This window comes from Falco rusticolus, chromosome 10, assembly GCF_015220075.1.
Source record: "Falco rusticolus isolate bFalRus1 chromosome 10, bFalRus1.pri, whole genome shotgun sequence".
NCBI classification, from domain to species: Eukaryota; Metazoa; Chordata; class Aves; order Falconiformes; family Falconidae; genus Falco; species Falco rusticolus.
In genome coordinates this window covers 20,141,591-20,168,525 of record NC_051196.1, presented here as the reverse complement: position 1 = coordinate 20,168,525, position 26,935 = coordinate 20,141,591, and the positions used below count along the sequence as shown (strand labels likewise).

The 26,935-nt window shown below is 40.7% G+C and overlaps 1 protein-coding gene across 5 annotated transcripts in view; it reads left to right on the top strand.

Annotated features, from left to right (window-relative positions):
* RMDN3 (regulator of microtubule dynamics 3) overlaps nt 1-26,935 on the top strand; it is a 44,340-nt gene that overhangs the window by 14,038 nt on the left and 3,367 nt on the right. For all 5 annotated transcript variants that reach the window (XM_037403105.1, XM_037403102.1, XM_037403107.1 and 2 more), the window contains exons 5-11: nt 927-1,029; nt 2,123-2,183; nt 18,948-19,023; nt 19,850-19,927; nt 22,222-22,320; nt 24,264-24,317; nt 26,702-26,782. In XM_037403105.1, the coding sequence (XP_037259002.1) occupies nt 927-1,029; nt 2,123-2,183; nt 18,948-19,023; nt 19,850-19,927; nt 22,222-22,320; nt 24,264-24,317; nt 26,702-26,782 (552 nt within the window). The remainder of the gene's footprint in view (nt 1-926; nt 1,030-2,122; nt 2,184-18,947; nt 19,024-19,849; nt 19,928-22,221; nt 22,321-24,263; nt 24,318-26,701; nt 26,783-26,935) is intronic.

Genomic DNA, 26,935 nt, shown 5'->3' with positions numbered 1-26,935 from the left:
GCAGGTGGCTGGCTTAGACCTCTGGCCATGCACAGCTGATGCACTCGGTATTGAAATGTGGCTTGGAGCCCCAGTGCAGGCGTGTCTGTGCCGGCTGCACTTGTGCTGTCAGCCTCTGTTAGTGTTTACCCAAGTACTGTGTAGCCAGCAAAGGAAACGTTTTGGGTCACCAGCTTTTTAAAGAGCAATACCTTTTTGGCTCCTGTATTTCCAGGAGGAGCAGAAGGAAAGAAATAACAGACAACTGGATCAGTTCTTATTTCAGGTAGTTCTGTTTTTTTCCTTCCCACCAGACCTGTTGGCTTCTGAAATTCTCTCATATGCTTTTTGTGGTGATTCTCCCACTTTTTTATTTACACTACTATCACAAAAGAAGCCAAACTCGTAAGTGGTTGTGGTTTAATTTTCTACTTTTTTTTTTTAAGTAAGTTTGAGTTTGTCAGAACATGCCTGCTTAAAATTTAGCAGTACACCTACTGTACCATCCCAGGTTTAAGATCGAGGCAGGATGTGAAACTGCTTGGATGTGGACTGAGGCACAGAAAAAGTAAAATTCAATTTGTGAATTTTAATTAAGGAAGTAGTGAGGTTTAGGGTGATTTCCACCCCCATAGTGCCTTGAGGGTAGTGGGGACTGCTGAAGAACTAACCCCAGTATAGCCATTAAGTGGAGGGGTTCCCTGTGAGAAGGCGACAACAATTGGACCGGTAGCAATAGTGTAGCATTGGAAACTTAATTAAAAATTTGGGCATCTGGTTTGCTCTCTTGTGGTTCTGCTTCAGTTCTCGTAGAGCTGGGCCTTTTAAGGTTTCAGAAAATGTCTGTGTGACTTCTAGTATGTGCACCCACTTGATTTTTCTTTCTCGTGGTCTTTGTCAATGGCAGAATGGGTCTTGATATATCAACGTTTATGTTTTTACTGCAGTATGCAGGCCAGAAAGAATTTCTTTGGCGCCTGGCCCGAGCACATAGCGATATGTGCGAAATCACAGAGGACGCAGATGAGAAGAGATCGTACGCATCTGATGGTAAGGAATTGTGTATTTGAGGCAAAGGAAGGGGGTGTTCATAGCTGACATTACACTTCAGATTTATAAACACTACTGTTGCAAAAAATGTGGTGGATTTACGTTTTTTCTTGTAATTTTTTTTCAGGTAAGTAGCTAGCAGTACTGTGGTGCTGTGTGTTTAAAATTTCTGCTTTCTGAAAGATACTATAAGTAGACCAAGGGCTACTTATAAGTGTAAAAGTTTGTCAAAGCTATCATTCTGTGTGGTATTAAACAAATTTTGCTGTAATGCATTCAGTTTTTCTGTATTGCTAACATGTGCAGATACAAGAAAGAAGCATATTTTTAAATGCATATTCACTTAGAGGAATCAGTTTGGTTTCTTTCCCTTGTTCTTCTTCACTATCTAAAATGTGGTTTGTTTGCAAGGTTGTAGGTGGGTCAAAATAAAACAATAAAAAAATCATCTTTGTCACAGTTAAGGTGTGCAATAAAAGGTACGGTCCTAAATTTCTATCCTGTTTATTATGCACTTAACTATAGTTACTTAATACTGTATCTAATATAATTATTCTTTTCTGGAAATCAGTGTAGCCATTTACTATTTACCTATTACATTTACATTACACGAAATTTTAAGTGCTATTTTGATAGTTGTTTTAGCCTTCGCTAGGTGCTTAGTTTTCAGCTTTTTGAGACTGCAGGCTCTTGGAGGAGAGAGGGAGAAGTGGGGGTGGGTCCTGGGTCTGAGGCTGTGAAGCGCTTCAGAACAAAACCACTGAAAGCTCTAATTAACTTTTCTTAACATGGTGTGGAGGATGTTTTCACAATAGGTAACTGTACTTCCAAATGAGGTGAAACCATGTTGACAGGTCAGCACAGTTTGCTACTGTACTACAAATCTGCATGATCTCTTTGAGTGGTCTTGGATGTTCGGTATCACTGCAAAAGCAGGAAAATTATTTATGGGATGTTTTCAAGCCAAATGTATTGTATATTTTTTAATTTTATTACTTTTATGCCATTGTAGTATTGTACTCTTAACAGCTCCAGAGAAAGAAGTTAAGGGGGAAAGCAGCTGAATTTCTTACCTCTGACCACTTCCTTGCAGGGAAAGAAGTGATAGAAGCTGCCTTACAGAAATGGGATCAAAGTGCTGAGTGCCATCAGTGGTACGTAACTTTTTACTTCTTGCTTTTCAGAAGTATAGGAAAAGGACTTAGAGATTGTTGCAAGCTGAACTGTATTTAAAAATTAAGAAACCCCAACTTGCTTTCTCTTATTTGGAGTACACTACATTGATACTGTTTTCTGTAAAAAGCCATTTTTAACAGCTTTGGTTAACTGGCATAAGTAATGGCTTGACAGATGGTAGGTTTGGTTGTGATTATAGTAATAAACTTCACATGGCTTATGCCAGTTTAATGATGAATTTCTCTCCAAGATGGCCAGAAGAGTTCCTGAGCAAAAGCTCCCAGATACAATAACGAACTTCTTTGGCTGCTAACAACAAATTGTACCAAGCCTTTTGTGACTCTGCAGCTAAAAAATTGATGAACTTTGGTGGTGGTAGTGAGGGATGAAATTCCAGATGAGGCTTGGAGAAACAAGCTGCTGACAAAATGAGCTTGAGACTAGTAGGTGCAGTATGCTCCATTTGGTGTTCACCAGGCTAAATTGAGCAGAGTAAACTGCATATATTCTTTGGGCTACTTGTGGCTTAAGTGCAATGTTTTGAAAAGGTGAAGTGAAGTTTGTTTAGAAGCTTTCCTGGGAATTGTGCAATTTCCCTTTCTGAGAGTGGAAGACAGTAACTTGCTTAGCAGCTGACTTCTGGGCCCATGTGTGTGGCTGGGGGTGGGATGCTGCAAGTGTCTTGGCACAGAAACAAGCTGAGCCCTGTCAGCCCCGCTTTTGATTGTGCAAACGCTGGGAAAATGCATATCGGAGCGTCCTGTTCTGTGCCCAGTGCCCACGGGCTGCCAAAGAATGCTTCATGCAGATAACTTGCAGAAAGCTAGTTCCTCAATTTGAGAGCTCAGTATGGTGAGGCTCTTTATTTTCTTTCGAGTCCTCTGCTTCCTTTGGCCCGTCTTCAGCCCCCCCCCTAGAGTGATGTATATATCCTTCAAAGCCAAGCTCACAGCCAGCTGCACAGCTCTTGGGGGCAAAGTCTTAAGAGTTACATACTAAATATGAATGAGGTTTTTCCTTTGTGTTCCTCCAACATTCTTGGGTTAATTGTTGGGTTTTATTCTGTTACTGACATTTTGATAATGCTCTGCTGCACAGGGACGCTTGCTTTATGTCAAGAGGTGATTTATTTCCCTCAATCAGCTAGGTCTGCGAGCGTGGGCTTAGTGGTATGCCAATGGTCTCATATTCATCTTAATCCTGGAGTAAGGAGGAACACCATTCTTATCAGACAGCCTTCTACAGTCTTCTGGAGAGTGTCTTCTGGCCTGGCACTGCTGCATTCTGCTCTTGGATGCTGCTTCTCACTCCGCAAAGCACTCTGGCTTTGAAATGTATTGAGACAGCAGCATGTGGCACTTTGTTAATTTTTATTTTTTTTTTTATTGGTTCTAAAAGGTGAAATGATCTGCGGTTTAGCCAAGCAAGGTGTTCTATGTTTGTATAAATGCTGTGGCTGGTTAGGATTTCAGTCAGATGTAGGCAAAAGGGAAGGTACCTTGCCCTTTTCAGGAGCCTGAATGAACAGGCTTTGGTTGCAACTCATGTATAGGATTGAAAGGATTGCTGCTCTTTTTTTAAAAAAATGCACCAAGAGAGTTGTTAGAGCAATACAGATATTTGTAGTGATAAAGGAATATGCTTTTCTGGTATTGGGGTGAATTCCTTGATGAACGGTGTTTATCAGCAGTTACTGTGAAGGATTGATGAGATGTGGAATAGACTAAAAGATAAATTATTTTTTTTAATGGAAATTATTGGGTAAACAGGATGCTAAATATCTTTACCAAACAAGACCTGTGCTTTTCTGAGATGACGAAATTTATTTGGAGGATCGTTTTGGGCTGCTACCATGTAAATAAGTGCCTTTATCATCTTGAAAAGATAGTGTATTTTAGCTCTTAGTAATGAATTGCTGTTCTCAATTAAAGCTTTGATATGAAGGAAGAACAGTGGAACAGACAGCGTGACTAATTTCTAGCAGATTATGGTGTTTGGCTTTGTCTACTGCTTAACATCTTGAAGGAGTGGGTTTTTAGTTGCCAGGTTGAGTCTTAATGTTTGCAAGGCATTTTGATACTCGATAGCCTGGTATTATACAAAACAAGGTTCTGCTTCAGGGTATATTGATAGCTTGGCTTTGTAATTCAGGTTTATAGTGTGCAGAAGTAATAGCTGTAATGTAATGTTTATTTGTGTGTCTCCAGTAGACAATCTCAAGCCGTTTGAGCTGAGATGTTGTCAGTGCCTCTGTTACAGCCTATGCCTGCCTCTTCCCACGGGGGTTTTGGTGAAAGAGTGCACAGTTCTTGCCCTATTAGACCTGTCTCTTTTCCAAATGAGGTAGGGCTTCTGCATGTAGCTCTTGCTTTTAATTCTAGAGAGCAGCTGCAGCAAGGGCAGTGGGAGAAAGGAAATAGCAGAGCAGCGTGTGGGAGGCATAGAATTTATTGGAAATAAATATGTAGCTACCTTTATCAGTCACAGAAAGAATTATTTTCTACCATGAATAGAACAGGAAATTATTCCCTTTCCAGCTCTGTACGGGTCATGGGATGGTTGCAAGCTGTTTTAATTGCAGACTTTTTATGCTAACTGAATTTACCCTGAGAAAAAAATTATTGCTCATGAAATAATGCTTAATAGATGAAAAGTTACATACATATGAAAAATGTAAGGTAAAACATAGTCCCAAAAGACATCCTAGGTTGTTTTCCCTTTACTCAAGTAATGGGCACATTGCTCAGAATGACATGTAGTTCACCATGTTCTGTGGTAGCGAAGTTTAGGTAGATACAAAAAAGCCCAAAATTGAAAGAATGCAATGATTGCTTTCTGTCAGCCTGCCATCCATAGCTCCAGGTGGGAGAAGCACAGCAGTGAGTTCATGGCCCTGATGGAGCTGTTCTCAGCGAGTTCATGTAATCTTGTCTCAGCCACTTGGATCCTTCCTTTCCCATACCATCCTCTGATATAGATCCCGTAATTTAACATGATCTGTGTAGAAGCAAACAGACATGCTTACTCTGTTTGAAATTGCCGGTAGAGGTGTTAAAGCTTTTTTTGGTTTTGATTTGATGCCCTAGCTCTTGGTTTATGGAGAAGTGAACCGAGAATGATTATTCACATTTCCTTTGTAAATTATGGTATTATTCTGTTGTATTTCTCTCATTAGTATCTGTTTCCTTTGCTGAAGAATCCCAGTCTTTATCATTTCTTTTCATAGGGAACCATTCCATTATTTCTCATCACCCATGTTATCTTTCCCATATTATTGTCTTTCTACCATATCTTTTTTTCAGACAAAAGGATGGGAATTCACTGCAGAACACAAGTTGTGGGAGCAGCATGGATTTGTCTAATACTAATGTGATGATCCTTTTCATTCTTACTTCCATATACAGTAGTCAACATTCTCTTTCTCTTTTCCACAACGTATAAATGGGCATTTTAATAGAAGTATTCCCAGTGATTTTAGCATCTCTTCTGTGTGATACAGGCTGTGTGAAGGCTGTGATTGTGTGTAGGTATCATTAGGGCCGCATTTCTTCCTCTGTGCATGGCTTCATGTTGACCATAAATTTCTATTTTATCAATTGCCGCTCAGTGCTTGTGGATCATTTCAGATGCACTTGTGCTGGTTTTTGGTGCTTATTCGTTGTTCTCTATGCTGTATTACTTGCTTCTGTTGCACAAATCATTCCCTGTTTTATTGGCTTTAAGGTGTGATGCTTATCAAGCAAGATAGAAGCTGCTTTGCATACAATTGTTTTTCCCTCAGTGCCTCATAGTTATTGCATTAATGACTGACATGTAAAAGCAACAAACAAAAATAACATTTTGAACAAGAAGGGATCTCTGAGTGCTGGCGAAGGCAGCGCTGAGCAGAGCGTGACTGGCTGCAGCTTCAGTGTGTTTTGTGGCTGGATGATTTGATGGCTTTGGCAGTGTGATAATGAGTGGTTTCTCAAGAATGACAGAGAAAGCAGTAAGTGTCTGGGACTGTGTCTGGACTAGCTTTGGGATCTGCCCAAATATGAAGGAGAGCCCTTTCATGGATCTCTTGGGTCGTCTTGACATTAGATTTGGTACAAAGCTGTTATTGAAATCGCTTGCTCTTGGAAGCCAGCTGATCCCAAGAGAGCCATCTTTGCAGAGCTGGTCAAAACAGAACCGAGATTTGATCAGGGCTACACAGACAAGTCAGCCTTTGTGCAGTGGGACTGATCTCTGGCTCTGCTTGCCTTGTAGGCGCCACTTAGGAATGCAGAACTACGTGAGAGTTGTGTTGGGCATTTGATGTATTTAGTACCTTTAGAAGAGACTTGTGTATTGCAGGCTGATTGATACTATACCAAGTGTTCTTAATGACTATACCAAGTGTTCTTAATGCCTGTATACCTCTGTCTTTATTACTTGATTCTTACTTTTGATATAGACAAAGTAATTCTCTGCTGTAATAGTAAAAGATCTCTGAACAGATAGGTATTATATCCAACTAAATTGATTACTCCCTTAGCTGATGTCAGCTCATGAATAGGAGGACAGAGCAAGTTTGCAAGTCTGTTCTTGATTGCTTTCAGGGGTGGATGGAAGGGGCATTGATCATTGCACAAACCTCAGCGGTTTGCTGCTTAGGCATGAATATGTGAGAACCTCACAAATGAAGTGAGAGAAACAATCATGGCCTTGTTAGAATCCCCTGTCCATTTCCGTGTGGCTGTTTGCAGCAGGACTGCAAGCACGTAGCAGCAGCTTTAGGGATCAGGGGAGGATAGCAAACTGTGTGTTTGCCTTGGCTTCTGCTCCTGTTGTTAATAGAAATATTGGAAGTACAACCAGAGCGGCGAGGGATTTCAGAGGTCCATCTGGGAAAATTTTTTCAGGTGCTTAAGTTGAATATTTCACACTAGAAATTAAATGCCATTTGCTGGCTGCTGAAAGCTTTCATTGCAGAAGTAATAAGCTTTGGCTTATATTTTATTATATATGTTATAGAGAAGTGGGAGTAGGATACATTCTTTGGTTGGATGAGCCTCTGAAATGTGCCCTCTCTTCTAAAGACTGTCACTTTGGAGTGACTTGCACACTTGATAGCCACTAACTGTGTACCAGCCCTTTTCAATTCTGTTGGTACATCTGGCTGGCTGTGGGTAGATACCAGTTTTTTGAAAAGTGACAGCATTCCAGATACGACTTGAAGATAGCTTTAATTTTCTCAACTGGCAGTGTTTCAGGATTTAACTCTTGATGGATTGCTGCCCAGATCTGGCCAACATAAAATTATGTCTGGATTTATAAACTGAACATTTTCTGTTCTGCTGGTGGATTAAACAGGGAAGTTACTGACAATATAGATTAGGGGCAGAAGCGAATAGGAATAGGCATTAGAAGATATTTCAGAACTCAGAGGAGAGGAAAAATAGCATGCAGCCTGATAGCATCCCCCTGACTTGGGAGGTTCCCTCCTTTCCGCACCGGTGTTGGTACCCTGAGGTATCTCAGTGTCCCAAGCCACGGAGGAGTGGGAACACCAGAGAGGAGCCAAAGAAGAGGAAGTACTGAAAAGCAGGAGCAGGGACAAAAGAAATCTCAGCAGGGATCAATATTCCCTCCTTCTCTTGGAAATAGTGAAGTAACTTGACATTTACAGTCTGGGTTGCTTCTTATTTGTTAGGCATAAAGAAAAGAGAAGTTCTGGGAACTAAGACCTTAAGATTATGAGTATGTTTGTAGAAAGCTCTCACAGCACAGATGATAATACTACAAATGTGGTAAGCAACTCAAGCACTACAAAAGGCTTCAATTTGCAGCTCTTCTCATCAGTGTTGATGCAGGTAACTCCTTCCTTGAAAGCGCTAGTAGTTCCTGCAGTATTTTTTTTTATATACATATAGTTTGAACATCATGCTTGGCTCTGTCTGGGTTCTTTGCTGGTAGCTCTTGGGAGGACAGCTGAAACTGTGTCTTACTAAAACCAGAGGTTTAAATAAGCTTGAGGTCACCCCATAGAAATTGTATCTTCAGACTTCACTGGGGATGAATACATTTTGTTGTACGAAGAGAACACATGGTCCTTTCCTACCACCTCCCTCGGCAAACTAAAGATCTTCAGCAGATAAAGCCAACGTAGAAACTGAACAAAACTGAAGACAAATTTTGTGTCCTAGATGAGGTAGCTAATGAAGAGTTTAACTCTTTGGGGATCAAGGAAAGACAGATTTCAGTGCAGGTAGAGAAGGGGATATTTCAGCCTTTCTTTTCTGTGGCATTCATTTGAATTTTGACTGAAATGACTAATGAAAATTAACTTTGGTTTTAGCTATGTGCCTGAGTAGACTCCTTACTGCCTAACACAGAACAACATAATTTGCCTGGTCGCTTTGGAACCTGAATATGTTGATAAGAATTTGAGTATGAAACAGAGCACTGATCCAGAAAGGTGTTTGGTTTCTAGTGTTTAAGGAATCAAGAACACAGAGTTGGGAGGGACCTCCAGAAAGTAATCTCGCTTACCTTGCAGTGGTGCACGCCAGGGTACTGACACGGAGCCTGATCCCTAAAAGCTTCTAGTGAAGGGGCTTGCCCTGTCCCCTTCTCTCCCCTCTCTACTGTTTTATCAAGTAGTGTGTTTAATTCTGTGGATATTTTATATCTCTATGGATTTTTCCTGATACCAGCCTGAGCTTTGTTTTTACTTCTGTCCTCTCTAGACATGGAAAAAATGTTTAATGTGAGGCAGTATTTGTAAGAGAAATACAATAGTTGTTGTATTTATCCAGTCTTTTGAAAGAAAGCAGACATGCTTATCACAACCTTTTAGCATGGTGGTATTCTGCGAACCTCCTGTTGTCATTGCTGTCTCATGAACTCTATCCAACTTGTCTTTTTTTTTTTTCTTTGTAATTTGTTACTTAGAAATTGTATATAGTACTTTAGCTGAGGCTTGCTAGTGCGGCATCATGTTATTGCCATCGGCTTCTTATGATGTACTGTAACCTTTTTAAGTTTTCTCAGCAGCCCCCCCCCCCCTTAATTGATGAATTTTCTAGCATATGCTGGTCTGCAGCCTATTTTAAATTTAATCTCTACTATATTACCCAACTTAATGGAGTTATTTAATATCATCAGTGTTGTCAGGGGATTTTTTTGATACTCCATTCAATGTCCATTTGTTCACAGTAATTTTCAAAGAACAGTTAATAGCAGAAGAATTAGGGTAAAGGAGACTCAGGTAATTAATCACTCCCAAACAAATTTGTGTTTTTTTCTGATGGATGTTCTTCAGAACAGTTTAGACAGACCTCCAGTGATGAACCTCCCATGTTCACCCTCCAGTGAAATGCAGATCAACATTAAATCGGTTACAGTGATACCATCTTTCCTTTGTTTGCTTACAGGAATGTCACAAAAAGGATGCCAACGATCCTAGAACTTAACATACATCAGTCTGTCTTTTTTTTTGGTCCTCATTCATTTCTCTAAAAGCAGGAGGTGGAGTTTATTTTGATATTCTCTTCTTGTCTCTTACTGGCAAGACTGGGAATTCAAGTTGCTAGAAACTTCTGTATCCCATCTGTTGGTGCAAAGCACAGAAATTAAAGACAGTACCAAGCATCTGAGCAGATTTTCTGTCTGTAACTGGAAGCAGTTTTGAGTGATCACCTGAATTCATCCTGAGATTCCTAGGGCTGCACTTCTCAGTCTTCCAAGTTGAGGTACTATTTTAGGTGATGTTCTGCTTCAAGGTGGTATGGGAATTAGTTTGTGTTGGGCTTTTGCTTTCACCTCGGAGTATCTTGGTCAAATAAAGTAGTCCTTGTGGAACTGATTGCTGTTGGAGAGGGTGAGGCTTTGCGTGTGTAGCAGGCTTTGGCTGCTTTTGCAGAGGGACAGGGGTTGTCGTGAATTGCTTCTTTTGTGTGTTCTTCTTGGTTCCACTAGAGCAAAGCTGAGCAGTTTACTTGGCAGACATAAGCCATCATCTGCCTCTGCTGTGCATTAAGTAACAAAAATAAAAATAAAAAAACCAACAGTACTGTCTCAAAAAAAAAATTAAGTTTTCATACAAAATAGTAAAGACCTTCATACAAATCCCTGGGCATTTGGGATGCCTGTTCGGGTGGCAGTGGGATGATGTTTGGGCTGCTATAGCTGTGGCTCTTGTGCATTCTACTACCGAGTCAAATTCATATGAGGTCTCCTGCAGTTGTGTAAGTAACGCTGAAGTCATTCCCAAACTGTCATCCGGAGCAGTCACGAGAAGCCTGCAGAGGGCTTTTGGCATAGTTTTGCTCGCAGTTGCCACATCACTTCAGCTGGAGCTATGTACCCAGTTACTTTTTCCACCAAATTGTGCAAGCATGTGATAGAGGACAGCTACTTAAAAAAAAAAGGTTTGGAGTGGATCTGTGGGAGTTTTAAGAAATGATATTTTAATTTTTTTCCACTTTCTCACCGTATGTACATACCTGCAGTTAAGATCAGTATACCAGTCTCTAGATGAGGAGATACACAGTTTAATTATGGTGTATTGAGCAAAAAGTTCACACTTGCAAGTGAAATAATTATACTGGTAAAAAACAGAACCAAACCACAATTCCATGGTGTTCCCAAACTAGCCTGTCTAGGAAATTTCAGGGGTGAAAAGAAGAATAATAATTTTTTAAAAAAATAATAATGACACTTCCAAATAATCGTGTATGCTAGTTAAATCTGAGAGGTCCTGTTCCCCTGAGTTAGATAAAAGATAAATAGGTTTCCTTGAGCTAGCCGTTGCTGGATGACACTCTTGACATGAAATGCAAGAGCTTTAGCGATTTACAGCACCATTATTTACGGTTTTAGAGCACTAAGTGAAGATTAATATATACAATTAAAAATTTTGAGGGAAAATTTTTACTTGGTGAGTATACAACATAGTAAATATCCAGAAAAATATGGAGCTGTGGAGCTAAGAGCAACTGGCTGTTGTGAAAGCTGAAAAATCTGCTAAGATGCTGAGAGGGAGGGAATGGCATATATGGCCGTGTGGTAACCACGGTAAAACCCCCCAGACTTACGCAGTTCATAGTAGCTGCGGATAAGAATGTTTTCCCCCCTGCCCAAGAACATACTGTGCAGCAAAAATATGTGGGATTTTGGATTATTTGATATACCCAAAATTATAGCTTTTTTTAAAACTAAAAGGATAGAACTAAAAAAACTTATATAGGAAGAGAACTAAGAAGTAATCTCATTTAGGTGGTAATATCCAGATACCTACTATGTTTGTTTAATACCAGGATGCAAATTCTACGACAGAATTGTTGTGCTGCGGGATGAGTGTTGAATGTTATAAAAACATAAATCAGATATATCAACAGATAAACAGAGGATCTCTGTGAATTTAAATTCCATGTAGAAATAGAAAATGTGTTAACACTAGTTGGCTTGGATAGTGACACACAAGCTAAAGAAAACTACGGAGCTCAGAGTATCTTTTGGGGCAGAATTCACAATAATGTGAGAAGACTATTCTCCTTTGTGCTTTCCCCCAAGGCTTGATAAGCATGTCATGTTGGAGCGTAATGTAGCAAATTTTTCTGTGTGATTTTTTTTAAATTTTTTTTTTTAAATAAGCACCATAAAAGATATGGTAAGATGATGATAATGTCCTGGAGTGTTAAAAGCAGTGAAACGGGTCTTGATTTGGGAGTGAGCAATGGATAGGGTCTGGTTCAAGGTGTTACAAAAGCAAACCCACTTTATAGTCATTACCATAAAGTACTGAGATAGAACATCCTTGTAGGAGCATGGGAAGGGTTTTGGTGCGTAGTGATAACTTCAAAAGAAATGAAATGTCTATGAGGAAGCTTGAGTACAGGAAGAGCTATAGGAGTAAAGTGCTTGCAGATGATTCAAAGCTTGTTTAAAGGCAGAGTTTTAGAGGTTCAGAATAACTAATAAGCTACTCATTAACGAAAATAAAAGAAGCCTTTAATCATAGTAGCTTTTTTATTTCCTTTAAACAGCAGAGGAGACTATTAGAATTACAAGAAGACATCTTTCGATGTCCTGTGCACAAAGGAAAGCAGAACAGGGAGGGAAGTCTAGCAAGCTAAATTAAAATCACTACTAAAATGTTTCAGAGGTGGTAAAAAACCAGAACTGTTACCAGAAATTGAGAAATACTAGCTGTGATACATAACTAATGGCTTAAATTTGCATCACTGAGAGCAATAAATGTAGTGCTGATCTTTAAAGGGTAATTAGATGATCAAGGAAACTAACAACTCACCCAGCTTCCTTGCCTGCCCTGTCGCTTAAAGCTATTTTAAATATAAGTTGGAGGCTAATAGTGTATGCCACCTTCACGAGAAAACACAACTGTTATACAGAAATGCCTCACAGCGTGGGTGAGGGTGCCAGCCCACCAGTACTGTGTGCTTGGAGTTTCAGAAGTCCTGGACAAATTCCGTCGTGCAAGTCTCGGAGTGGGACTGAGCTATTATGAGTAAACAGCGTTGGCTGAATAGCAAGCTAAAAATGGGAAACAAGGGAAGATGTGCTCTGCTTTCAGAGCTGGGGGAGGTTACCAAGTGTGCCAGGATGTGTACTGTTAAGCATATTCATAAACAGAGGGAAGATGTGAGCTCAAACTGACTTCAGAAAGTTGCAGAAGGATGTCTTCCATCAAATCAGTGTGCAGGTGGTGTTGGTAGAAGCAAAGTAATAATCACAGGTTAAAAGCATTCCTAATTATGCATGTACAGTGATGGTCTTTTAAAACAAGAGAAATTGTGTCTTAATTAAGCAGTTATTTGAAAGTGTTCACTCCTAGGCATCAAAGGGCAAAGTATGGGTTGAAAGAGGAGAACCAGGAAAGCATCTTTATTCACGGTGCACATCTATAGTACATCTACATGGCAGTTTCCTTTTTGGAATAGATAAAATATCAGGAAGGTGATAAGAATGATTAAAGGTATAAAAGAAAGCTTAGAGGAACAATTAAATAGACTGGATTTTTCAGCTCCAAAGCAAGTGAGCTGAACTTCAGGTTCCTCATGAAAGCCTTGACAAAAGCTGGGTGCTCTCCCAGCTTTGTGAGCGATGGCTCTGCACCTTTCCCCATGTTAAGCTGTTTCCAGTAGTGCACACAGAAACAGGATAGTGGGCCGGGGTGACCTCTGGCTTGATCCAGCATAGCTGCTCTCACGTGGCAAAATATTTTCAGGCTTCATCAAAAGGTGTGCCAGGAAAAATAATAATATAGCAAGTATGGCAGGTTTCTTCTCTTTAGAATAACTTGTCATCTCTGTAACGGACAGTTCAAACAAGCTGTGCAGATTTGATGTTCAGTGACCTTGGTTGGAGTGATGCCAGGCAAGATCTAGAATATTTCGTTGACACTTTTCCGTGCAGTACCTGTAGCTCAGGTGGCCTGTGATGTGTTGAAGCTTTAATTATAATGTAAGACCAAGCCTGCTCCTGCTCTGTAGGAAGCAGAAGCCGATCTTCCCCTGAAAGGCTGCGGTCCCCAGCAAGACTTCAGAGGAGGAGCTGCTGCAAAGTCTTTCACACAGTAAGGATAGAGTCTTAAAATGGCTTACCCGAGATGTGTGCTCTTAGGACAGTGGTTCAGGCAGTGGCTCTAGCCACATTGCAGGTAGTGTTTAATTTATCAAGACAATCTAGTGTGGCTCATCAAGTAGGCTGCGAGCGCCAGCAATGCACAGGAAATCAAGTTTGCTATCGCTGGCCGCCTGTTCTAGAGTGAGGAGCTTAGGTGTTCATGTGAAAGGAGCTTGCTGTGCCCAGGGACTCTCAGAATATTTGAAAGTTTGGAACACAGATGTGTAAAGAATTTCTTTCTGCAAGGAGGTGGTGTCAGGCTTCTGAAACACAGAACCAAAGCAAACCCTGGGCAGATGAAGCACGAGCAACAAACCCTGTACAGCAAAGCTATGTAATTATGTGCATGCAAAGAGGACTTCATCTTTACCTACTAACTGTTTAGAAAGTGTGAATGACATGGATGTAGTGCCCCGTGTGGATCATTTAAAGGGTAAGACGTTTGATGTCTCAAACCTCTTTGGGCAGTAGCCAATTTTCAGAATGTATTAAATGAAATGTTATTAAAGAGGTGGTAGAAAGCATCCTGAAAAGTGTTCCTCTATACATACCTGGGGGTTTTGGTTGGTATGGGTTTTTTTTTATTGGGTTTTTTCTGGGTGTTTTGGGGGGCTTTGTTTGGTTGGGGTTTTTTTTACAATTTAAGAGTAGCTGTAAGTATTTTTGTGAGTCAGAACAGAGGTGAAGCCAATGTTAATCATGGCAGTTTTTTATGTGATCCCTTAATGTGAAAGAACGTGTATAAAATTTTAATCCCGGTGGAAAATTGAGACAGTGACAGTAGAAAACCAATGTTTCTTTAATCTAGAACATGATTTATTGTGCTTAAATTTCTAGCATACATGCCATCATCGTCGATTACCCTTTTCAGCAGGTCTGTACATTACAGATTTGCTATCTCTGCCTAAGTCTTGGGGTTTCTTACACCTCAAACTGGGCTTTTATCTCCCATGTCAAGCCAGCGGGGCTCTTGATGAATTCTTACCCTTATCTGGGAAGATGTATGACCAGCAGTGAACACAGCAGTGACGTGGCTTTCTACAAAGTAAACCAAAGTTTATCGATACTCAGCTGGCAACAGCCAGACTTACGCTGCTGGCAGGGCAAAGCCAGGCTTAGGCTTCGGACTTATGTGTGGTGGGAAGTTAATGCAGAAACTAGGTTGTTCATACAGAATGTAGAAACTCTCCCGTATGGATGTTCATAGCCTGTAGGGAAGGGAGATCTGGTTGTGCCACTGGAGAACAGGGCTACTAAGCATAGCCAAATGGGGAATTATTTCAGCTTAACTGATGCTCTGTGAATTTACACCCTGGCCTCCTCGCTGAGCTCTCCATGCAGACAAAGCCTGGAGGAATACTTCTGCCTTCCTCGTGTTTTCCTTCGATCTTGTCTCCCCTTAGGAAAGCCCAAGCTCTTTAAGACCAGACAGTCGTTAATTTCAGGTTAAGTCACTGGGAATTCTGCTGTCTCTCCCAAAGTACTAATTCCTAAATTAATGATTATTTTAATTTTTGGTGTGTTGCAGTCCAAGTACTTTCATGCTACTTATCTGTCTCCTTCTTGTTCTCAAGTGAAGAGAGTAGTCAGTGCACAGGAAGGTGAAAAACTGGTAATGCTCATAAAAAATTGAGAGGACTTCTAAATTCTTTTATCGAGATGTGTATTTTGGAGCTTTGTTTCTCCAGATCATTTACTTGATAAAGGGTTTTATTCTTCTAGCTTTTATCTGACTCTGGTGGGTGAAAGTTGAGCTCTGAGAAGGATTTTTAATCTTCTTGTCTGTGTATGATAAAACTTCTTTCTTGATTTACTGGCAGTGCTGCTTGAATGACACTGAAGAATTTTTACAAGCTAGCCTTGATCTGTTCAGTTCACAGCTAATGCTGATTGAATAGGAATGTGTTCTAGCTCATTAGTTTGTTGGGTGTTGCAATGAAAAATTAGTTAAATAAGTATGAAGCAAATTTTGATGTCAATAAAAGGAAAGAACTTCGGTGCCTTCATGCTGTTGTCACTGGTCAGACTTTCCTGCTTGGCTCATCTTCAACAATACAAAGCACACTCTATTTCACTTTTATCAGTTGGCTGCAAAATTGCTGCTTCGCCTCACTTCTTTCCCCTTTTCCTTTTATTCTCCTTTGCCTTGCAGTTTCTTTTTAATTTCCTGATTGTCTAATGCAGAGAGAAGCACCAGCACACTCAGCTAGCGAGTCTTTGAAACAGTTAAAAGAGATAAGAGATGTATTTGGGTTGGCAAACCATGCTGGCCATGGAGCTGGAGGTGCTGGGCTGTGCTGAGCTGTGTTTTGTGCTCAGAGGCCAGGAGTCCTGCTTCGATGGGAGTCAGCCAGAGTGCAGCATCGAAAATGAAGTTTCTTCAGAGCTCTGTGTCCCAAGCTTGGGGATTTAAGCTGGAAGAGCAGAGGGTCTCTCATCTGGTAGTATCTGCTTCCACAGAGTTTATTTTCTAATAAATGGGGAAATGTTACTGAGCTGAGATTCATACGGGAACTTGCAGTTTGACCAGTGTCAGCAGCTTAATGAGTAGTTCTGGTTAATAATTAGTCAAGGGATATCATAATACAAGGTTTTGGTAACTGCTGAGACATCAATCTGCACAGTGCTTCAGAGGTTACATCTTGTTTACAGAAGATGAAAATCCCCTTCCCAAACTCGTTATTTTTAATCTATCCTGTTACTGCTGGTCAGTCCTCCTGAACTCAGCAATGCCTCTTGTGACACTCATCCCAAGGCGTTTCACCAGATGAACTAGAATAAATAGCTCCAACAAGCCAAGCTAAACAAGCAGAAGAGAAAAAAGCAGAAAACCATGTTGGTACTGCTGAGCGAGGAAGGGAAGCCGGGATCTGAAGACCTCCAGAGCCTAAAATCTCAGAACCACAAAGTCTTGTGTATGAAAATCACCCGCAGGCTGGTGCCATCGGACCTCGAGGCACAAGCTGAAAAGGAAGGTTCATGCAAAGGGCTGAGACCAGCAAAGCTGGGTTGAGTAGTGTCATGTGGGACTGCAGGGAAAAAACAGTTCAGGCATCTCTTAGCATTTTTTTTTTTCTTTGTTAAAAAATTATTTTATTTTCATGACGCAAAGATAGGACTACTGTTTACTGCTTATTTTATGTAACATCTCGCCAGGCTGTTAAAAAAAACCCTGGTATTTATATTTCTTGACAGCTGCATATCACACCACTTGATGTTTATATGTTTGGTGGAGAGATCCGACTGAACTAGCTCAGTGTCCTGTTGGGCTTGCTGCTGCTTTGAAGGGGCTCGTTAGGCTTTCGCTGGGGAAGGATGGGGTGATATAAAGGGAGGTTATGCAGCAGTTTAGCTTCTATTTCAAAAAGGCATGGTGTTCCCCTGTTTTGTTGCAGAACCTTAAACTTGACCTAATCTTATTTAATGCCTGCCCATGTATTCAGTAGCTTAAACAGTATGGTTATAGGAGCTATATTCTGACAAGTTCCTATATGTTAGACAGGGCTACAGACTGTATGATTTATTGTATAGAAATATTTTTATCTTGTGATCTTAGAAAATAAGCCTTTTGTTGGCTTGTATTTCTAAACCGAGTCATGTTGTGGTTAAGGGTATTTAGCACAGGCTGATATTTGTTGTGAAACAAAACTGGAGGAGATCATAAAAACATTTACTTCAGCATCTGTAAGGGACAGATTGTCAGTGCAGCTGTGAACTTTGTCAGTGGGAGAGAATGGATTTTACCCAGTTAAGACACTGATCTAGTAATCTTTTCCGGTATCGTGAAAAAATAAGAATTTTAGAACTGAACCAGAGGGTTTTTTCCCAATAAAATTAGCATGTTAAAAGAATCAGATTTAATGAAAAATTCTAAATAATCAGGAGGTGCAACTTCTTTGTATTGTAGCTGACACATTGAAAACTTAGTTCAGGCAAGAGCAATGAGGTGTGAAATGTTTTGTGGGGGGGTTTTTTGTGACACTGAAGGAAGTGTGGAGACTCAGAAGTCTTCTGACAAATTCCTGCATGAACATCTGTTGTGGTTAGCTGTCACCAGGGGTGCTTTGGGATATGGTGTGTTGAGATGAGACAGAGTATCCAGCAGCACTGGGATGTGGATGTAGTAAAGAAATCTCGAGGTTTCCTTGCATCTTTCTACTTTTCAGCTTTGTTTTTTTGAAAAAACGAGACTTGTGTTATTCATTTGTCCATCTGTTGCACCTAATATTTTTTGAGCCATAGTCAGAGAAGAGTGAGGAAGCCTCTTCCGTTCCCACAGCTCTTACCTAAGTGGGATGGCAGAGGTCAAAGACCAAATCAGCACAGCTGAAATATCAGTTTGCATTGAATCACACACCTCCACACTTTGGTTTTTTTGTTTCTTGGGAAGCAGTGGAGGGAGGGAGGGCATTTGAACCTCTGTGGTGCAGGGCAGTGAGATGGGAGGGTGCAAATCCATGGATAATTAACCTTCCTTAACTTTCACAGCTCATGAAACAACTGATTTTGCTAGGGCCTATGCTTCTCAGGCTCACAATTTATGATCTCTTACTGGACAACACTAAATGGCTTTGCCCTTTCAACATGTTATTTTTCTTCCCACGTTTGGTGGCCGTGTTGGGCTGCAGGATATAGGTAGGTTTTCACGATCTTTTCCCTTGAAGTAGATGGCAGCTGTGCTATAGATTGGGTGTTTCGTATGGAAGATCACTGTGCATCTTAGAGCTTTTCATAGTTCTGGCTCTCGCTGCAATAGCATTTATTCTTCAGTGCTCTGTGCTTTGACACAGTTTTGTTGCTGAGTTGAAGAGATTTAGGGCGTAGAAGTGTGCTGCTCCTGTTTTATGTAGAACAAGGCTTTCCAGCCATCACTGCAAGGAATTTTTGTCTCACTGTCAATCCATTCCTGTTGACTTGCCAACATCATTCAAGCTAATTCCTTCTTGTGCACTACATTTCTTACTGCATATGTCTCTTCCCTGTAAAAGATGTACAGTATTCCTTGTTTTCCCCAGTAAGTTGTGAAGCTTTAATGCACTTACATATCTTCCTTTTGAAGGTAGCAACAGAATACAAATGTATATTTTAAACTGCCTGCTTGATTTCATGCAAATGTCTCCTCTGTGTAGGTATGCTATTCTTTGTGGGCAGTTATCAGAACATGAGAGTATTCAGAAGCGCATTCAAATCGGATATGTTTTTAAGGTGAGTAGGAAGGATGTGCTGGTTTTTGTGTAAATGTTGAACAATACTTATTTCTGTAGTAATAAATTAGGAAAATTGGCTCCAGCTCTTGTTAAGGAAGCGATAGGTCTTGAAGAGATGCTGTGAGTGGGAGGTGTGGACTGACGAAGGTGACTCCAGCAACATGTAATGGGGGTGACAGGTCTGGCTCTGCACTTTTGCACACTGTAATCTCAGAAAAAAGAAGAGGAAGAGTCTTGCAAATAAAATGTCTGTATATGGTGAGACTGAGAACTCCTAACATCAAATTACAATGTGGTAGTAAGATGGAGCAACAACTTTTCTTCAGTAACTGTCTGTGAGCGTGCTCGCACCCTCCCCTAAATGCAAAGCAGTTATTTCTCAAAGAGGATTTAATCTTCCTGAGGTTCCTTTATTTGCTTTTTATCCACAGCAGGGATGTTACAGGGTAAGAGAATGTGCCTGGAACAGTTCCTACAGAACAGGCCACGTATAATTATTGCCTTGTCAGCTGTCGATGTGACTAATGAGTTGATTCTGTCAAAGCTCTGAAAAGGTGGTAGAACAAAATGAAGGGCAGCTTCATTTTTTTTATTATGTATAGTAATTCTTGTCTCTGAGACTCATAAAATGCTGGTTTTCTGTGTTCACTGAAACAGTTTTTAAGAAAATTTGGAATCTCTTTGTAGCTGTCATTTTGTTGGTCACTGACACTTAACTTGTGGACTTCTTCCTTTCCTCTTTCCACGTTTGTTCATCTGCTGTCGTGAATATTGTGTTCGCTTATAACAAAAATATAATGTGTGTTGGTGATGGTTTTCCATAGGAACACATCGATAAGGCGATTGAACTGAAACCAGAGGATCCAAAGTGTTACTATCTCTTGGGCAGGTGGTGTTACCAGGTAAAATAGTTTATTACTACTTACTGCTGTTTTCTTCCTCCTTGGAATTTAATTCATCCCTGTTTAAATGAAAGAGAGATGGATTCAAACCACCAGCTTAAGGACTGAGGACACTCTTTGGTGGCTGAACTCAGATATTGTATCGGAAAGTACAGGTGTGGGAATGTCCTGGTTGCTTGGAGAAGTAGTTTAAAGGGTGTGCTTGCATGGGATCGAGAAGCTCTTCATTTCAGTCGTGAAACAGTGCCAGGTAAAACACTCCACTGATGAATACTGTTAACTCATTGCATTCAGAAACCTCTTACGATGTAAAAGCTCATGTTCTTGTATGTGTAGCACCTCCATGCTTTTATAAAAGCACTGCTGAAACTGTTGTCTGCCAGGACACAGTGAATTCGGAATCTCTCAGCTTTCCATCGAAGTGTTTTCTGAACTGTAATTGAGAAGTCTTAGGCAGTCCACCTCCCTCTTGTCTGCCTCTTACTAAATCTAAAATGTATACCTTCATACTGGTGTTACCACTCAAAGCACTCTCTTTCGAATGCTACAGGTTTTTAACAAGAGTTTATGTAAGTTCATAGGCGAGAGGGACTACAGAAACACTGAGCTGGTGATTGGGACAAATGCCAGCTGAGCCCATTTCCAGCGGGTTGCTCTGTGCTAATGATCAAAGGCCAGAAGAAGGTATAGAAAGGCCAGTGGTACTGAACACACACTGATGTTTTAAGAAGCATGAAGAGAGTGGTTTCATATTGGCAATGTCATTTGCTCTTTGGCAACATCATTTGCTCTTGCTATTGTAATACTTTTGCCCCTGAATCAATAAAAGGCTTTAAAAGTACTTGGTGTACCTCTGTGTGATAAGAGTAAAAGCTGCTGGGGCATTTGCAGTTTCATTTATATATTGCCACTATTCTGCGTTTCATTTTTCCCTCTGCTTTTTGTCTCTTTCCTAGAGGGAAGCTGTTTGCTTGAAGTGTTATTTCTGAGCTGCTCTGAATTGGAGCTCTGAAGGGTTCAGGGCCCTGGACATAGGTTTTAGTCACTGCAGGTGACATGTGAGGTGAAATGGCAAAAAATGGATTAGAAAAAGTACTAGATGCAAACTAGCTTACTGTTCCCTGTGCTTTACTTAGTGAAAAACTACCTTCAGTTCTTTAAGCACATATGGATGTGATCAAGGACATTTCAGGGCTGGCAAGAGCTGCTGCGCACAGTATATCTGTATAATATTTAGCATGTGTTTCCTCTGCCTTTGCTATGCAAAGTATTGGAGGTATTAGAAGTAAGCGTGCCGGCTGCTTTCTATTTCTTGACAGGGAGAAGCTTGGAGTCAAATACCATAAATCAGATTTAGTGCCTATAAAAAGAAGTAAGAGTTTGCAGTAAATATCTACTTTTCAGTTTATACAATTTGAAAGTGCTTCGCTACTGTCAAAAATGAAGTCACATTGCAGAGGCTGTAGCTGAATTGACGCTGTTAATTACAGAGGAGCAGTGAACTAAACTAGTGGAAGCTCGTAGCTCTTTATTCTGTTATGGACTTGCTACTCAGCCTTACTGCTCTTAGAGCTGCTAAAGCTATGAAACAAAACCAGATGTATGCAGAAATACGTTAGTGCTTCTGCTATTCTGCATTATAAGAATTATATAGCATTAAACCAAGAAGACATTATCAGAAGTTACAGTCCTGTGCGTCCTTTCCCTCATGGAAGTTTCAGGGTGTTTCTTATTAGAGAGAGGAGCTGGGAGCAGGAGAATAAGATTTCATGAAATAACTATTATAGCTACCTGTTTCTCAAGATGTGAGTATCTGTTGGTGGGAAGACTTTAGCCTGCCTCTCGAGGGATCTTTGTATGGGGAGAACACATACAAGGTTGCAGCTGGCAATGGGAGGGCTCCGTACATGCATTTTCCCCGATGCATCTCTGGGAACTGCCAGCAACTGGTGTGGCTGCAATGTGGCGGTTTGGGATTTTGGACCACCCGCACTGTTGCGTGCCTGTAATATCCAGTTGTAGAGACAGAGACAAATCTTACTTTGAGCATTGTGCATGTGGCAGCTGATGTACGGAATTGCAAAAGCTGACTTGGTATAAGGAAAAGCACATCAGGTTTAATTCTGTGGCTGGACTTGGGTACTTGTCCAGAATCTGCCGACACTACCAAGGTCCTTGGCTTTCTCTCAGGTGCATGAGCCAGCTACAAGAAACTGGATAGTTCCTTGTCTGTATACTTTTGCATATGCTGTGTCTCTAGAGGGGTTGACAGTTTCATCTTACTGTCTCTGCAGGTTTCCCACCTGGGGTGGCTTGAAAAAAAGACTGCTTCTGCTTTGTTTGAAGCCCCTCCTACAGCCACCGTACAGGACGCGCTGCAAAACTTCTTACGGGTAATGGAATCTGATAAGCAAGAATATTGCTAACCTGCCAAATGCAATCACAAGTGTGGAACTGGAGTATTTGTGTTCTGCTTAAACTTAGTGCTTTCCCGAGTGCTCCATGATACATCTCCATTGACTAGAACCTGTGGAGAAAAAGCTGGTGAAAGGAAAAATTGTGGAGCCTCTGTTATAGAACAGCCAGACAGAAGAAAGTGATTTTGAAGACATCGGAACTAGACCCAAAGTGTTCAGAATTAGTTTTAAGGGTTTTGGTTTTCATTTTAAAAGCTGCACAGTGGAGTGATTCATTGCTTGATATTAAAGGCATATGGCCTGCTCTTTCAGGGTCTGTAAGATCTGTTTGAGGTCATCTCTGGGAATGCTTGTGTAGATACATTCTGTCTTGATTTCTCTCAGAATGTTTTATTAAAAGGCTGTCTGATGAGGTCAGACTCAGCTTCAAACATTTTAAGACAACTACTTTAAGGTTTCAGGGGCATATTGCTTATGTATTTCTAGAAAGCAGTTCTTCAGAGTACTTCCTGCTTTGTGAGAGTCCTGCCCTCTGAATGGCTTCTTTTCGTCCTCCCATTGATGAAAATAAATTTAAGATCTGGTCTGAGTCACATTTTTGAGCATACAGCTCTTGTTGCAAGGGTCTGCACAAGATGAGTTAAGCAGACTGTCTTTGGCTGTGCCTGAGAACTACTCTTGAGCACCTCTGATGAAGTGTTACAGAAACAAATTGCCCTACCACTTTATAACTCATAGGCTGGGTCAGCAGTTCTGGAAAGTGTCAGGGAATGTCATACTTATTTCAGTTTCTTAGGATTTTGCCAAAATGTTGTTGTTTGAGAGGGGGTAGGTGGTAGGTATCAGCCCTAGGCAACTGACTTTTCAGCCAGAGTGGTTAAATCGTTTCAGAAGTAAGTTTGAGGCAAAGTGTTTTGTTTCTTTTCATTAGAAAGAAAAACAGCTTGTCGCTTTTATTGATGAGTTGGGACAGTGCTGCAGTTTGAAACAGGAACTTGTATTTTCTGAGGTTTAGCTTTGGTCAGATATGTAGATTTTCAAAAGGACACAGAAGCGTCCCTCTGGAAGCTAATTACCCCCGAACAAGTGTGCTTCCTGTATGCTCACGGAGTCCGTTTCAGCTTTCAGCCACAGTTGGCACGCTTCAGGGGAATGGAAATCTTCTGGCAAATTGCAGCTCTGGGTTAGTCACAAGCTGAACTAGATCTAAGGTCAGACAACAGAATTAAGAGGATGAACACTGTCTGTCTTGTGCTCTCGGTGCTTCCTCTGATGTCTGGGGCCAAACATCTTGGTAGAGCACATTGGGGAGTTTGCGTGAGGGTGGGATACAGGTCAGGCCAAGGGTTCTTGATGGGAACATACTGGAATAAAGTTACTTGGAGAGCGGTAGCTGTAGCTGAGTGAATGGAAGAAGGCAGGGGGACATGAGTAACTAGGAACCTGGGAATTAGTAGCCAGGAAGGAGAAGATGAAAAATTGGGGGAAGATTCCTGAGATTTGGCACCAGTATATTTGGGAAAAGCCCAAGTGGGTGAGACTGCATGGGCAAGGAGGTTAAAAATAGTGCACGCACATGTGCAAGTGGAGGTTGTCAGGCTGGTTCTGAGTTTCCCTTAGCTTCTGAGTGCTTGACTTCACCTCACTGTTCTTTCATGGCGCTTAGATTTGGTGAGAGTGTGAATGTTGTTCGTTGAGTCACGGGCACTTTTTTATGAGAATCTGAGGACTGTACTAACCCAGCCAGGCAAGCCTATGAAAAACTCTTACACTACTGATTTACAAAAGTAGGGTTTAGTAATTTTTTTTTTCTTTTTTAAGAGATGCAGCAAGCCTGATGTAAGCATTAACTATGTCCTTTGCACATCCTAATGTCTGCTCCCCTCTGCCTGCTGCACCCTCCCCTCTGTCCTTTGTAGGTTGAAGAGCTCAGCCCAGGATTTTCCAAAGCAGGACGAGTATACATTGCCAAGGTAACCAGTCACTTGTTGCTTTCTTTAGATCAGTCACATGCTCCTAGGATAAGATTTGTATTAAAAAATTACCTTTGGCTGTAAAGTGCTATGGACATGTAGATTACTTCATGCAGAAGCAAGATTTTGTAAGATGATAATGTTCCTAAAAAAGGTCAAATCATCACCTAGTGTGGAGACATTACAATTCAGGGAGGATATTGCCTTTGAGTCATCCAGCGGAGCACCCTTCTTGTTTTTTAAGAGATCAAATTCTATATAAAACAGCACTGGTAACTGGTAAGCCACAGGCTGGAGGTTTAATACCGCCACCACTATGGACTTCTGTGGTGTGTACAGAAAGTGTCATGGGGAAAAGTAAAGGATAAAGTATGTCTCTATCTTACCAGGACAGATGGGAGTCTTGAGTGATGATTAAATACACCACGAGTGCCTGGAGCTGGAGCTCCAAAGTTCTTTTTGTTTGCGTTGAGGGAATAATTGGTTTTGAACTCTTAAATGTTAAAAGTTGCTGCTTAATACCTACAGCCTCCAGTTGGAGTCTAGTTTAAAGTCCAAATAGCTTTAGAAGTATTAGCCAGAGTGGGCGTAGCAAAGAGTAGCTGTAGTCATTCTCTGTGAAATTCCTGAATTCCCAGTGTCCCAAAGAATGTGAATTTTATCAGGGTAGCGTGCAAGTCATAGGATCTGCTTGGTCTGGAATACATTATTACTGGAACCTAGGTGCAAAACTTATTCCACAATAAGCATCTCATTAAAGGAGAATGAAGATGATAGCAGAGGAGGAAGACCTAGCAAGAGGTGTAGTAGCCTTCACACCAGCTGGATTTTGTCTTTGATGTATTGCAGCTCACTGTGTGTATTTAGTCATGAGTCATCTGTTAGATAAAATCAGATACGTATTTGTAAATCAGCTAGCTTTTTGTTTCTGGCTGCTTATGTACCATGATGAATGTGGTCTTAATTGCTTCTCTTTCTGCTTGTAAATACAGCCAGCTTTCATGGAAATTCAAAATCGCCCCTAAATGTCTTTTATAGTATAAAGGATGGAAGACTTGGAACTTATTTCCAGGGAAGCTGCAGCAGCAAATACTGTCAAGTCTTAACCTGAACAGATTTTCAGAGTTGATGTAAAAATGTGGGTTTCATTGTGTGTAATCTATATCAGCTGATATGTTTTTATTGGGTTAATAGTTCACCACATGTCTGGCAGATGTGATTGAGCTTCAGAAATATACTGCAAACACAAATTAGTGTAGAGGTTAGTAGGACTACTTGGATCTGTTTGATTTTAGGTTTGGGTTGGGTTTTTTTTCCTCTAATCCCAGGCTTTGTTACTTTGGGTCACATATTCAATCACAAAATTTAAAAAGTGTAATTGGTGTCTAATTATTTTGAAAGAGATAGTGCTCTGATGGGTCAAACTTCAGAGGAAAAAATAATTGTGTTTTACAGTTATCTTCTGACATTTTTGGCTGATATGCAGGGATGCAGGGTTTTTAAAGGCTTCAATGGATGCCCATGGCTCCATCTATTTTGAATTCATCAGATGCAAAAATCCGACAGTGCCCACAGCAGAATGGATATTCTCTCTCAGAACTACCCCACAACATGGGAAAATCACCAAAATACACTCATGCACATACCATGCAGTGATATTTCAGTCTACAGGAGTTTTAACTGCTGTCCTTATCCTAACTGAATGTTGGCTTTTTATGGCAATTACAGTGATTAACTGCATTGCTGATGGGGTTTTTTTAGCCACCGCTTCATTTTACCGTGCTTATTTTGTAGTCTGCAAATGCCTCCGTCACTCTCTAGGCACTGAAAAACTCCCTATTACATAGAGGGATGACAGTTTCTCTGCTGCTGGAGAAGAGTTCATGATGAAGGATTTTTCACACCTATTGTGAGACCCAAGAGACCTGTCAATATTAGATGTTACGGCGCTTGCAATTGAACCTCATTTTTAACAGCCCAGGGAATGTAAGCTTCCTAAGATGATGTGCTCTCAGTGCAGAGGGTTTGTGATGAAAGTGCTGTGAGGAATAGTGCCTAAGTGGAAATAAAAACAGAGTTTCAATAATGGTAAAAATCACAGGAACACCTGAAAATCTTCAACCAAAATAACAATCTCTTTGCCCAAAACAAACAAAAACACCAAAAAGGGAAATCTAGTATCCTATAATCTGATTGAGATTCTAATGCTTTGTGCGTGAAGTATATGGCACGAAATGTCAGAAGCCCGCATCTATACTGTGCAGATGGGTAAGAGGTAGCAGTAGCTCTTGTTATCAGTTGCCAGAGTTCATAATTGCTCAGTTACATTTGCTGCCTATTTTTTCCCATTTAACTCTTCTCACGTTGTCATTTTATGTTCACAGTGTTACAAGGACCTGGGGAACAACTCTGCAGCTGCTCTCTGGATGAATCTTGCCTCGGAGCTGCCAGTTAATACAAAAGAGGTAGTGGTCTCAGTAAGCACGTGTTAGTGATGAGCAGAGATAATTTTATCTTCTAAAAGATGTTCCAGCTTGCAAGCCCAGGTTTTAAAGTATTTTGTTCCTTAGTGTGGACTCTTCTTCTCTTGGGACCTGCTATCTGAATGCCTAAAGCAA